This window comes from Tachysurus fulvidraco, chromosome 9 (genome assembly GCF_022655615.1).
Source record: "Tachysurus fulvidraco isolate hzauxx_2018 chromosome 9, HZAU_PFXX_2.0, whole genome shotgun sequence".
In the NCBI taxonomy this organism is placed as follows: Eukaryota; Metazoa; Chordata; class Actinopteri; order Siluriformes; family Bagridae; genus Tachysurus; species Tachysurus fulvidraco.
In genome coordinates, this window is record NC_062526.1 from 7,765,575 (window position 1) to 7,780,000 (window position 14,426).

At 36.8% G+C, this 14,426-nt stretch overlaps 2 protein-coding genes across 2 annotated transcripts; one reads left to right on the forward strand and one right to left on the reverse strand.

Moving 5' to 3' along the window:
- The first annotated feature begins 2,096 nt into the window (after window positions 1-2,096).
- On the forward strand, window positions 2,097-5,205 carry LOC125145411 (CCR4-NOT transcription complex subunit 6-like). Its single transcript, XM_047817995.1, has 3 exons — window positions 2,097-2,394; window positions 2,932-3,134; window positions 4,267-5,205. The coding sequence occupies exons 1-3, from the start codon at window positions 2,217-2,219 to the stop codon at window positions 4,474-4,476; spliced, it is 591 nt and encodes a 196-aa protein (XP_047673951.1). The 5' UTR covers window positions 2,097-2,216; the 3' UTR covers window positions 4,477-5,205.
- Window positions 5,206-11,187: 5,982 nt separating this feature from the next.
- LOC113637707 (alveolar macrophage chemotactic factor-like) lies at window positions 11,188-12,631 on the reverse strand. The gene is made up of 4 exons (XM_027138531.2): window positions 12,470-12,631; window positions 12,153-12,288; window positions 11,817-11,900; window positions 11,188-11,383 (listed from the first exon to the last, which is right to left on the reverse strand). The coding sequence occupies exons 1-4, from the start codon at window positions 12,519-12,521 to the stop codon at window positions 11,368-11,370; spliced, it is 288 nt and encodes a 95-aa protein (XP_026994332.1). The 5' UTR covers window positions 12,522-12,631; the 3' UTR covers window positions 11,188-11,367.
- Window positions 12,632-14,426: the final 1,795 nt, after the last annotated feature.

Genomic DNA, 14,426 nt, shown 5'->3' on the forward strand with positions numbered 1-14,426 from the left:
AATGTGAACGCTAAAGTTACCTTGTGTCGACCCCGCACAGTTGACTTGTGTTTTTCAATGAGATTTTGAAGCATTAAACTTGTACTCTTGTAATACACCAGTTAAATCTTACAGAAAACACACTGTACGGAGCTTTAGTTTTAATTGAAATGATCACAAACTTTGGAAATTTCCTGCTGTTTTCTTTCACCTGAATTTTCTCCTCGCCCCATTCCGTTTTCTTGCCGTTCCTCCGTTTTTTATTTTGGAGCATCTGTGTTTACATCACATGTCCAAAGTTTAGGAAACACAGTGCTCAGTTATTAGAGTTACTCGAGGAATCGCTTCAGCCCTAGCAGTCACACAAACATGTTCTTGTTGAATTTTCTCTTTCCACTAGATTTTGGACTGTGGATGTGGGATCTATGTTCAATCAACCACAAGAGAATTAGTGAGGTCAGGCACTGGTGAGAATATCAGGGGTGCAGTTGGTGTTCCAGTTCTTCCCAAAGTTTTTCAATGGTTTTGAGGTCAGAACTCTGTGTAGGTCACTAAATTCTTCCGCTCTGATCTTGTATTCATGGATCTAACATGGTGCAAAGGACATTGTCTTGCGGGAAAAGGTTTGGACCTTTAAGTTCTGCTGGAGGGAAACTGCAGTGTTACAGTTTACAAAGACATCTAAATTTGTATGTTACAGACTTTGTGGCACCATTTGTGGAACCGATCTTCCACTTTATTAGGAACACCTGTACATTTGCAGTTGTCTGAAAATCAAACATGACCTAAATGATTCAAGTTGCCAGGAAGAATATTGTAACTCAGCAGAAGCTCACATCAGGTTTCAATCCTGAGTCAAGAACGCGTATCTAAGGTTTCAGAAGCACTTTCTTTGACCTTTCATGGCTTTCAACAAATTCAGTGGTTTGAAAGACATTTCTTGATTTGTTTTTTTCTTATTCTGTTTATATAACTGTTCATATGTAATTGTATAAAACACACACACACACACACACACACAAACACACACACACACACACATATATATATATATATATATAATATATATATACACACACATTTGAGAGATGTGCTTTGGGAATCCTTTTATTAGAAGACATAATGTAAAGAAAAAGAACTTAATCTATACACAACCTGCCAAAACCTTGCTGAATACAAATAAAGTACCAGGGCAAATGTAAAAGAGAAGAGAAAGGAATGTTTGGAGACGTTTTTTTGTGAAGGAAGCAAAATTTTGTTTCTGTTATTTATACATGACTGCGGTTTATTTTAAAGCGAGTTTCCATATCCACGTTCAGAATAGATCAAGCGATCAGAATAGGTGTGAATATACAGCATTCGCCCAGGCGCCACTTAGTCATTTAACACTTTGTTTAACTGCTGAGAGAGGAAGTCATTCTGCAAGCTACAGCACAATCTATATAACATGTGGCAATCAGGCTATTTTCGAGCCATGGAGGTGCTGCTTACATCCTTGTCTGCTAATCGGTTTTGATTTTCACACCAGACGTGCATGAAAAGTGGCGCCATTGTGGTTAACAAGAAACAAACTGTAGCATCAAGGCTTTATAACCAGGTATGAAATCAACTATGATTTCGGGTTTCACACAAAAAAAAAAATCAAGGCCTAGGGTGAAATCAGCTGCCTTATTGCGGGCAGACAGGGTACATACCCTTTACATTTTCTCGGAAACCTGGTGAAAGTTGTTCATGCTTTTAAAGCTACTTGCATATACTTGCCAACATTATGTTTCACAAAAATAAATGTCCGAATAAAATAAAGGGTCTTAATCATAATATTGATTTGTCGCTTTTTTAATGGGCTTTTGCTTATATGGCAAAAAATTACTATGTGCTTATGGTGCTTTATTATTATTATTATTATTATTATTATTATTATTATTATTATTATTATTTTATTTCTATTAAAAAGCACAGCTGTTTATAATCAACCCTTATCATCCCCAAAATAAATCCTCATAATCCATCATTAATTTTTTTTTATAAAAACAATGATTTGTTGGGGAAATTAGATGAATTATGATGTCAAGATGTTCTTTCTTAGTGAGAGGCTTAAAAATACATGGACAAAGAAAAAGCTGAGTGATCTATGTGTTTATTTAGTGCCCGGAAAGTACTGAGAATAATTTCTTGTGGTACCTACAGGGTTGAAACCACCTACAGAGAAGCAGCTTCTATTGGTGGCTAACGCTCACATGCACTGGGACCCTGAATACTCAGACGTCAAACTCATCCAGACCGTCATGTTCCTGTCCGAGTTGAAGAGCATCACTGAGATGGCATTAAGCTCCACTGGGTCCATGTCGGCCAGCTCAGATTCCGCCTCCTTCCCTATTGTACTGTGTGCTGACCTCAACTCGCTTCCAGACTCTGGTATGATTAGCTGTTTATTCTGATAACGAAGCACAAATGTGACAAATTTAGCTTTTTCAAACAAATTAGATGTGAGATTAACTTAATTACACAAGCAGCATCGCTACATGACCGGGAATGTCCAGTTTACAACGTGTAGCCAGAAACCTAACTGCTGTATAATTTTAAGGCAAATTAACAGCTACACTTCTTATAATTTGACCGCCTTTTTCAGTGCACTGTTTCAGTAAAGAGAAAAAGTACCCTGTTTTTTTTTTAAACTTCCTCTTTGCCATTTATAGTTGTTTGTGGTGTTTAAAATCTGTTAATATTATCCATGGGCATGTGTTACTACATACTGGGACATTTCCAAACCCTATTTTTTTCAACTAGAGAAACCAAAACTACATTAAAATCCTTAGTGTAATTGACCTGCTTCAATTGTGCTAGTTCTCTTTTTCTTATGATGAAATTATTTCAGGATTATTTATTTCTACTAATATTGCATGATGTCAGATGAATGCTACTATTTTTACTGTTAATTTTCTGCTTCTGCAGGTGTAGTGGAATACCTGAGCAATGGCGGGGTTGCTGAGAACCACAAAGACTTCAAAGAGCTACGCTACAGCGAATGTCTGATCAACTTCAGCTGCAACGGCAAGAACGGCAAACCAGACGGCAGCATCACCCACAGTTTCCAGCTGAAAAGCGCCTATGAGAGCAATCTGATGCCTTACACTAATTACACATATGAATTTAAGGTGAAGAGCCGTGGTATATATCGGGGCTTCTCACTTCTGGTTTTGGAGGGCCAGGGACCAGTGCAGTTTCACTCGCCTAACACAACCTGAGCTGGACTCTTGCTTCCCAGAACTGGAATCTGGAAGCCTCGATACCATTGATACCATTTTTTCAGTATGAGTAAATGTCAATGTCAATGTCAGCTTTATTTGTATAGCACTATTCAAACAGCACATGTTGACCAATGTGCTTTACAACATAGTACAAAAAAAAGATAAATACAATTTTAATAATAACAATACACACATCAACAGTAATAATAAAAATATTTCAACAAGAGGGATATGCCATGGAAAACAAGTATGTCTTAAGTTGTATTTTAAATATGTGTACGGAATCAGCATCCCTGACGTACATGGGTAAGCTATTCCAAAGTCTAGGTGCTACTGCCGTACATGCACGATCCCCTTTCCGGCTTAACTTGGTCCTTGGAATTTTAAGTAAATTTTGAGTTGTTGATCTCAATGCTCTTCCCGTTTGATGTTCAGTTAACAAATCTGGTAATTAAGATGGTGCAAGGCCATGCAGAGATTTATATACTAGTAAAAGTAACTTACAATCAATCCTGTACTGTACAGGAAGCCAATGGTTTGAATGTCTCCCAAATGCTTAAGCTACTTAGTATTAATCAGTCATGGATATTACAAAACATTTTATTTAATTCTGTTTGTTTCCACAATTTAAATAATGGCCATGACAATAAACACTGTTATGTGTGTATGTGTTCATACAAACAGGTTAATTCTTTATAATGTTAACTAGCTATATCAAATACTATTGGTGATTAAGTTTGCACTTGCTAAACAATTGTTTACAGCTGCAGTTGTTGTGTGCTGCTAGCAATGACTTCGTGTTGAGTTCATTTTTAGGATGTTCTAAGAGGTACAATGTGTAGTATTTCCACATAAGTGATACACATCCAGACACAGTTGCATGATATTTCCACAGAACGCCCTTTCAGTCTGCATTGCTTTGACTAGCATTGCTAATATTCCAGATTGTGGTTGTATGATTTGGGTAATTTGTGTTTAAAACAAGTCTAGAGCCAAAAAAATTTATGGATTCTCTAACAACGATCACTCCTTGTTCTAGGGCGTGATTGATTACATTTTCTTCTCCAAGACTCACATGAATGTGCTGGGCCTGCTTGGTCCTCTTGAGACCCAGTGGTTGGTGGATAATAGCATCATCGGCTGTCCCCACCCACACGTCCCCTCCGATCACTTCTCCCTCCTGGCTCAGTTGGAGTACCACCCTCCCCTGTCGTCCCTCAATGGTCTGAACCTTCCCATCCACAGGTAGTGATGGAAGAAGAAAAGCCTCCACTAACGGACACATCCCAAAGTTTCTACAAACGTCACCCAGGAGTAAAAATTCCCCCAGTCACTCCTTTTTAAACCATTGCACAGAATTGCATTATTACATTTTTCAGCATTGTAAGAAATAAGCTTAATACCAAATTAGGGTTGGGGTTTTACATTTGATTCTGACGACTGAATCTATAATATTTTCTCATGTCCATGTTGATGACTGAATGGCAGTTCTGAGATGATATACCTACATGTCTGCAGTATTAGTGTGTGTATGTCACACATCTATAAAGACTAAGAAGACTTTTCATGTAGCATAATATTTTCATCCCACTAATTGAGTGTTAAATGTGTTTTCTACTTTTGTCAGTAAACATGTTTTATATGTCCCCTTGTGTTTTATCCATTGGAACTTCTAACAGAAGAAATGCCAACATTTGTAAATGTATGCATTTATGCAAAACAATCAAAGAAGAAAATGGCATTCTTGTATATAATAATATTGTAGCATCCGGTACTTCACAAACAAAAATTCCCCAACTGTCTTTGTCTTCAATTGTGGTAGATACGTGCCTAATGGTACAAAGGAAGAAATATGACAAATAGCGAGAAAGAGAGATGTGAATTTCATGTATTTGCATTGTCAGAATTTATGCAAAATGATCTTTTGTGATGCCCTAAATAGGCACAATTAAAGAAGATCCCAGCCCTACTGATTTTACCTTTGCAACCTGTGTGTGTTTTTACTGTTGTTTTCGTTACCATCATCCAAACTACTGTTCATGCATAATTCTTAGAATGTCTTTAGATATAATTACAGGAAGTAAAACTGAAATTAAAAAAAAAAAAAGCTTTCAGTCGGACCAGTAGTTTCTCTTTATGCAGTATGGCCATCTACCAAATCATCTGCTTCTAATCTATGACCACTGAATTTCTGACTTGTGTAGTCAGTTTGACTATGCACTGTAAGTGAAGAAGAAAGGCAATAAATAAGCACTTTGTATTAAAATAGGTTACATTTTAATAGGTTACAACAATAGGCTTCATTGCTCATCATAGATTCTACAAGCCTCTGCAACTGTAGTGGAGAGATGGGCACTATTCTTATTAAAGCTATGCTCTGGTCGGTGGTGGTACAAAAGCACTGTTTAACTTTTTTCCTTACCATTCTGTGCAAACTGTATAAATGAATATCTTTGCAAAAATGCCAGATCAGCAATTTCTCAAACTCTAAAAACAGCCCGGAACCGAAATCTTGCTTTCGTTCACAAGTCACGAGTCGATTCATGATTACAGTGTGGAGATGATCTAGTCTGATACGACACACCTCTTAACTTCATCTACAACCCGAATTCCGCAAATGTTAGGACATTTATAAAATCTGAATAAAAGGCAATAAAAAAAACTTTCAAATCATCTGAGCTAATATTTTATTCACAATAGATCATAGATAACATAAATGTTTAAATGCAGAAACTTTACACTTTTATCCACTAAATGAGCTCATTTCAAATTTCATGAAGGGGGGGGGCAGTAAATGGCTACAAATGCAAAACATTTTGAAAAGATTCAGCTTGGAGAACATCTAGCAACTAATTAAGTTAATTGATATCAGGTCTGTAACATGATTAGCTACAAAAGGGATGTCTTAGCAAGGCAGAGGCTCTCCAGTCTGTGAAAGAGTACATAAAAAGATTTAAAAACAATGTTCCTCAAATTGCAAAGGCTTTGCAAATCTTATCATCTACAGTGCATAACTACATCAAGGGATTCAGAGAAATTGGAGAAATCTCCTGCGTAAAGGCAGAGGAACTTTATTGGATGCCCGTGGTCTTTGGGCCTTCAGACGACACTGCATCACTCATCAGCATGATTGTGTCAATGACATTACTACATAGATCCAGGAATACTTTCAGAAACCACTGTCAGTAAACACAATTCGCCATGCCATCTGCAGATGCCAACTAAAGCTATAATGCAAAAAGGATGCAATATGTGAACATAGCTCAGAAACGTTGTTGTGTCCAGTGGGCCAAGGCTCAACAATTGACTGTTTCAAAGTGGAAAAGTGTTCTATGTTCAGACAAGTCTAAATTTAACATTCTTGTTGTAAATCATAAACGTCATGTCCTCTGGGCTAAAGAGGAGGGAGAACTTCCAGCGTGTTTTCAGCATTCAGATCAAAAGCCAGCACCTCTGATGGTATGGAGGGGAATAAGTAAATACGGTATGGGCAGACTGCATCTTTTGGAAGGCACTATGAATGCTGAAAGATATTTGTTGACTCCCCCCTCCAGATGACATCTATTTCAGGGATGGCTTTGTGTATTTCAGCAGGACAATGCAAAACCAATTACTGCATCTATTACAACAGCATGGCTTCGTCATAGAAGAGTCTGGGTGCTGAATTGGTTGCCTGCAGTCCAGATATTTCCCCTACAGAGATCATTTGGCTCATCATTAAATGAAAAATAGGTCAAAGATGACCACAAACTCTTTAGTAGCTAGAAACCTATATCTATAATCACTCAAGTTTATAGATATGCAGTTGTCGTTTTTTTCTTTAGTGGTCACTTTATAAATTACAGTGTACAATTCAATTTGTATACAGGTGCATCTCAATTGTTAAAATGTCGTGGAAAAGTTCATTTATTTCAGTAATTTAACTCAAATAGGGATTTTGTAAGTCGTGTATTATGTAAATTCAGTACACACAGACTGAAGTAGTTTAAGCCTTTATAAGTATTTAAGTTCTCTATAGGGTTCAGGCCTGGTGAGTTTGCTGGCCAGTGAAGCACACCAACACCATAGTCATTTAACCAACTGTTGGCAGTGTGAGAGGTGCCAAATCCTGCTGGAAAATTAAATCAGCATATTTAAAAAGCTGGTCAGCAGAAGGAAGCAGGAAGTGATCTACAATTTCTTTGGTAAATGGGTGCGGCGACATATTGACCAACATGACATTGCACCCATCACATCAAATCATCACAAACTGTGGAAACTTAACACTGGACTTCAAGCACCGTTGGGCTATGAGCTTCTCCACCCTTTCTCCAGACTCTAGGACTTTGGACCACTGGGCAACAGTCTAGTTCTTCTTCTCCTTAGCCCAGCTTAGATGCCTCTGACATTGTCTGTGGTTCAGTAGTGGCTTAACAAGAGGAATACCACAACTGTAGCCAAATTCCTTGACGTGCCTGTGTGTGGTGGCTCTTGATGCCTTGACCCCAGCCTCAGTCCATTCCTTGTAAAGTTCACCCAAATTATTGAATCGATTTTGCTCCAATCTCAAGGATGTGGTTGTGGAATAAAAAGATGCACATATTAAAATTTTTTGAGATTGGTGTTTTTTTGTTCAATGTGAGGCAAAATAATCACAATTAAAAGTGCCAAAGACTTAAATAAATTAAATAAATGAACTTTTCAACAATATCTAATTTATTGAGATGTACCTGTATATTTATAGCATTTAACAATGAAAATTGTCACATTGCAGATTTAGAGGAATATAAAAATGACAAAGATTAAAATTTTACTTTATATTTGTGCCTATTGAGCAATCCAAAGCCAAGTGACAATGGAAAAACTCCCCGAGATGATAAGAGGAAGAGAGAAAAAAGACTCAAAAGGAAACCTGGATATTCCTACTTTGTGTACAGACTGGCCATTTTATTAAGTAACCTGTATACAATATACAGTAGCTTGTCAACCCTCTATACATTATATAAAAATCAATAGAAAATGACCATTACTTTAAGAATAGAAAGACAGAAAATCTAAATTAGAGTTTTTTAGAATGGCGTATAAGGACAGTATGTCCAGCTAAAAGCTAGAATCTAAAAGCTGCTAGGGTTGAGCACCTTAAAAAACTAATAGAAAATAACCAAAACAATCTCAGGTTTTTATTTAACACAGTGGCTAGATTAACAAAAAATTCAAGGATCTGAAAACACTATTCCTTCGCAGTTCAGAAGTGAAGACTTTATGAGATTATTCACTGACAAAATTGAAAGTAGCAGGAAAAATATAATTGATGTTGAACCCGTGAGAGAATCTAGTGACCCAGTCTCACCTAAAGCTCTACACTCACAACTACAGTGCGTTTACAAGTACAGGACAGGAAGAGTTAGATAAGCTTATTACTACAGCTAAATCAACAACTTGTTCACTAGATCCCATTCCAACTAAATTACTAAAAGAAGTGGTACATAACGCTGGTGAGCCTCTTCTTAATATTATTAACTCCTCGTTATCTTTAGGTCACCTCCTTAAATACTTCAAGTTAGCAGTTATTATGCCTCTCGTTAAGAAACCTAAATTAGATCCTAATGAACTATCAAAATAAAGACCTATTTCAAACCTTTTGTTTATGTCTAAAATACTAGAAAAGGTTGTGTCTGTTCTACTGTGCCCCTTCTTACAGGAGAACAAAATCTTTGAAGAGTTTCAGTCTGGTTTCAGGCCCCATCATAGCACAGAAACTGCACTTGGTAAAGACTACATGTCACTATTAGTTCTACTTGACCTTAGTGCTGCAGTCGACACAATAAATTTCAACATTCACCTAGATTGCTTACAAAATTACACAGGTATTCAGGGACAGGCCTTAAGTTGGTTTAGATCCTACCTGTCTGATCGATACCATTTTGTAGAATTAAATGGTGAATACTCCAGTTTATTGCCAGTTAATTATGGGATCAGTTCTAGGACCTCTGCTTTTCTCGATATACATACTACCCCTAGGGAATATCATTAGAAGGCATGGGATTACTTTCCACTGTTATGCTGACGATACCCAGTTATACTGTATGTCTCATCAAAACCAGATAAAATAGCTAAATTGTCCAAACTAACTGAGGGCGTTAAAGAGATAAAAGATTGGATGACCTGCAATTTTCTGTTTTTAAACTCTGATAAGACAGAAAAACTACTTATCGGTACAAAAACCAGTACACAGAAGCTCTCACACTTCAACTTCCATTTAGAGGGATATACTGTAAATACTAGCTCAACGGTGAAATACCCATATTGCAAAGACAGCCTTATTTTACCTTAGAAATATTTCCAAGCTGAGAAACATCCTATCTGTATCTGATGCTGAGAAGCTAGTTCATGCATTCATGACCTCCAGACTGGACTATTGTAATGCATTACTAGGTGGTTGTCCTGCATCTTTAATAAATAGACTACAGTTAGTCTGATATGTAGCTGCCAAAGTTCTTACCAGGACAAGAAAATATGATCATATAACCCCAATTTTATCATCTTTACACTGGCTGCCTGTTAAGTTTACATTTGATTACAAACTGAGGCAACTTACATACAAGGCTCTTAATGGTTAACCTCCCAGGTGTCCAACTAGTCTTCTAACACGTTACAATCCTTCATGCGCTTTGAGTTGACAAAACTCAAGATTTCTGGTAGTTCCCAGAATTTCAAAATCTACTAAAGGTGGAAGAGTGTTTTCCTATTTAGCTCCAAAACTTTGGAATAGTCTTCCTGATAATATTTGGGGCTCAGCCACACTTCCCCAGTTTAAATGTAGATTAAAAACTCATCTCTTTAGTCAGGCATACACATGATACTTTCCATAATCCTGTGCTCTAATACATGCACATTATCATCTAATGCTTGCTACTATTATGAACAGGAGCTACGCTAATTCCTTTCCACTGCTCTCTTTCTACCCATCACGAGGCATCCAGAAATTGTACCAGCTCCGATTATCTTCCATGCCATGAAAATTTTGTACCTTCACTGAAATGAGGCTGACTCTGTGAGGATCCTGAGGCATCTAGAGCTCATTTACCAGCTCCAGCTGAACTGTGCTAAGTACTAAGATTAGTTGCCAACTCCATGTGGTCTTTGAGGACTGTCACGCTGAGACACGGTGAGACAAAGGCGAGTGAGGATCCAAATGCAGTTTAAAGTTTTAATGAACAAAACACAAATGAACAGACAGGCAACACTGAACAAAACAGTAAACGGGAACATGAACACACCACAATCCAACAACGACCAACACCAGGGAAGTGAACAGACAGAGTAAATATAGTAAACAGGAAACAAGCACAAAGCAGAGACAATCAGAGACAAAGACAAAACACCTGGGGAAGTGATTGAGTGCAAGTAGTGTCCATGGTAACAAATGAGGGGCCAACAATTAACAGCAGGACAAGACAGCAGACAGAAACAGGGCAAAAACACGGACAGACTGTATATTTTCACATCTCCAGTGTCACCCAAATGAAGATGGGTTCCGTTTGAGTCTGGTTCCTCTCAAGGTTTCTTTCTTTACCATCAAAGGGAGTTTTTTCTTTTCACCGTCGCCTCAGTCACCTTTAGTCTTTAATGCGGTATACTGTAATGTGCACTTTAAAAACAAAGTGAAACAATAAGATTCTGTAGCTATTGTTAATGAAATTAATTTAACAATTCTTTGAACACTCTATTGTATATCTACTGAACCTTTAATGTCAATGATTCATTTCATACTTTTATAAGCTCCACATCATATATCTTATATCCATATATTTTACATTAGCACACAACTTTTCATTTTTTAAGATGAAATACGGCTTAATATCCAACATTAGAAGTCATTTATCTGTGTGTGTGTGTGTGTGTGTGTGTGTGTGTGTGTGTGTGTGTGTGTGTGTGTGTGTGTGTGTGTGTATTTAAGCACATATTCTGTAGTCAGGACTCATTTTAATGCATTTTATTCGGTATATCAAATTAAAACCATTTTAATGAGCAAATGAATAAAACTTTCAGTAAAATTTCATTCAGCATAAACTTGACTTTTTCACATTATGTTCTGAGCTTGGTTTCATTTTGAGTGAAGAGAAAATTTCCTCAGGTTCCAGAGGTGCCACTTCTCAGTTCATTGTGCCATTTCTCTGTCAAAAAAGAAACTTACATTAGCTAATGTTATATGCATAAACTACAATATTGCATCCTGAATTGTTTTGTTCCTCTTTCACCACAGCAACTCGCTTTTTATTAAACATGACATGATATAAATTTGGCTAAAGTATTTAAAGCTTAAAATGTAACATTATGGAATGCCTATGAAACATGTTCCTGTTATCACTTTTGTTATAATAGCTATAAACTATATTTTGATAAACACATTCTGACCAATCAGAGTTGAGAATTATTTGATGTGGTATAAGATAATATTTTTTTTTAATAGTAAGCAACATAGATGCCTTAACTTTGAGCTTAATAAAACTAGCCTGAGCTTCCACATTGTTTGCTCTTAACTATACTGGCAAATCTGTATTCAGTACAAAAGTAAAAGTTAAAGCAACATTAACCTGAAATATTTACCTTTTAACAACTTTAGCGATGAATCTTTGGACCCAGTCTGCCTCAGGGTCCACACACACTACTTTTTTCTGCTTCAGGGTGATTCTTTAAATTGAACAAAAGTGTTAACATACAACCAATTAAATGATAACATAGACTTGTTCTGTAGAGTGAAACAGTGGAATCCATCGTTTATTACTTAGATCCTTAATTAGTTGAAGTATGTTTAAGCTAGCTCAAAAAAGTGTAGTGACATTGGATTGGGAAAAAGCATGTAGTAGTATATGACACTGGTATGTAACATGGGAAGTAGCCTGTGTTTTCAAAGCATATCCCATATATATACCACTGACTCACATCACTTCAGTGTTGCGACAGTTTGACCCAGCAGGTACAATCTCAATTCTTTGAAACAGTCGAATGTTGAGGCGTTCACTTGTGGTGTATAAACAGCGGCACTGGTTATCCGGGGCAAAGCCATCCATAGGGAAGGCTGTAAATGCAAAAAGTATTCAGACATAAGAGTTGGGCAAAGATAAAAAACAAAAGTGTCAAAATGACATTAGCTAGTGAACATTTAGTGATATCATTGTGCATCATTGTTCTCATGCAATTACTAAACCATTGAAAAGGTGTTAAAAATGAAAAGAAATAAATGCTAAAAATCCTCTTACCAAACACGGTGACAAAGCAGCAGAGGGCAGTTACTGCCAGCAGGAGTGTCATGATGGCACAGGTAGCAGTGGAGTGGATCTGGGACTGACAGGCAGCTTTGCTCGTGTTATAAGGATGCTCAGAAAAGGAAGTTCTACTTTTAGATGAAAGACTAAACAGAGTCTCTTACTGGAAAAGGGGGTGGGAATACTGTATGAATGGACTGACAGGGGCAGGTATATACCGAAAATGTGGTTTTTTTTTTTTTTTTTATGTTGTTGCAAAAATTTTGCTGAGTACATTGTAGTGTTAGCACAGTCCTATCATTGCACCATCGCAATGCCTATGTCAAAAGTTTCAGTTAATTCTCAGACTTCAAAACTTCAACTTCATTGTGTTGCTGCCACATGATTGGCTGATCAGATAACTGCAGGTGTACAGGTGTTCCTAATAATATGGACAGTGAGATTTATACTGTTAGAGCTAATACACACGTGATGCATTTACTTCAGAAGAAATAATCTTTGATAATGATGTAGTTCTGGAAATTTTTACCTCAAAACTCCATCATCTCATATCCACGTTTTCAGAAATTATCTCTGTACACATTGACAAGTTTCCATCTGTAGAAGAAAGAGTGAAACAATTTACCACAAATTTGTGGTTTTGGTTGTTTATGATGAATATATGAGCATTCGGAGGACACCTGCTTTTGTTCGTTTTGTTTCGTGTCTAGGCTGACTTCCTGTCGCAGTGTCTGCATTTTTTTCTGTTTACCCAGAAGCATGTTATGAAAAAAATGTTTAAAAGATTTGTAGAATAAATAAGGTAAATATAATAATGTATTAAGGTGGCATTTACAATTGTAAAATATAATAATAGTCTCCTTTATTCGTTTTTTTGTCCTTAAGAATAAGGAAGAGAAAAATGCAAACTATGCTGAGCATTGGTTTATTTTTTCCTGATGAAGCAATACATTAAATGCCTCCTTACATGGGGTGAAAGTTTGTGTGAATGAACTTTTAACTCACAGCTTATTATTCATTTATTATAGCACAGCATATGATTCATTGTAATAGTAAAGCACAGTAAAGACCATTTCGGTGTCAGGTCCCTGTTCAGAAGGGTGAAATGTCATGTGCATCATCTCAAAGTCGACGTATTACAACACGATCCTCTCTTTTTTTGTCTTCCATTTTCCCGAACAGAGAAAAGAATATTCCATCTATCTATAGGTTTCTGTGGCATTGTCAGGATTTAAACTCACAAGCTCACACTAGTGGACAATCCCTTTTCTGGTGTTCCACTTGGAAGCCCTGGAGCTGTTTGTATGTTTTCTTTTCTTGCTATATGGAATTAGTCCACGATGTATCGAACCAGTATCCAGATGCATTCATGGCTAGAGACTTTGAAGCACTTATCTCTATGGAAGAGGTCATCTACCAAATGCCATAAATCTACACGTAAGTCTTATTTCATTATGTGTAAATTTCCCCAGCTCATGATGACTAGTAGCACCTTCAGTTAATAAACTTTACTTTTTAACATCCATGTACTGTATTTAGCAATAAAAACATCATGCACATCATTTCACCCAAATTTTTTGTCAGAGTAAAACTTTAAAGGTATAGGACATGTACCTTTCTCAGTAAACGATAAATATTGAAATGTTTTTAAACGTCACCTAAGCAACAACGAATGGCCTATTGATGTGTTGCAATCAATGTTTTAACAGTAAATTTTGCAGAGGCGCTAAAGCAAGTGTTCTGTAAATGCAGATTTAGCACTTTCTGCTTACTTATGTTGCCTGCCTGTTTGCAACCCATGACCAAACAAATGTGGAAAGGGGAAATCTTGTTTCTCTTTACTTAGAAACAAAAAACTGTGCCAGTAAAGTTTTACCATTATCTCTATATATAGAGAATTAAAATAGAAAATGTCATTTAATAGCTGCATGGTGGTACAACAGTGAGTGAT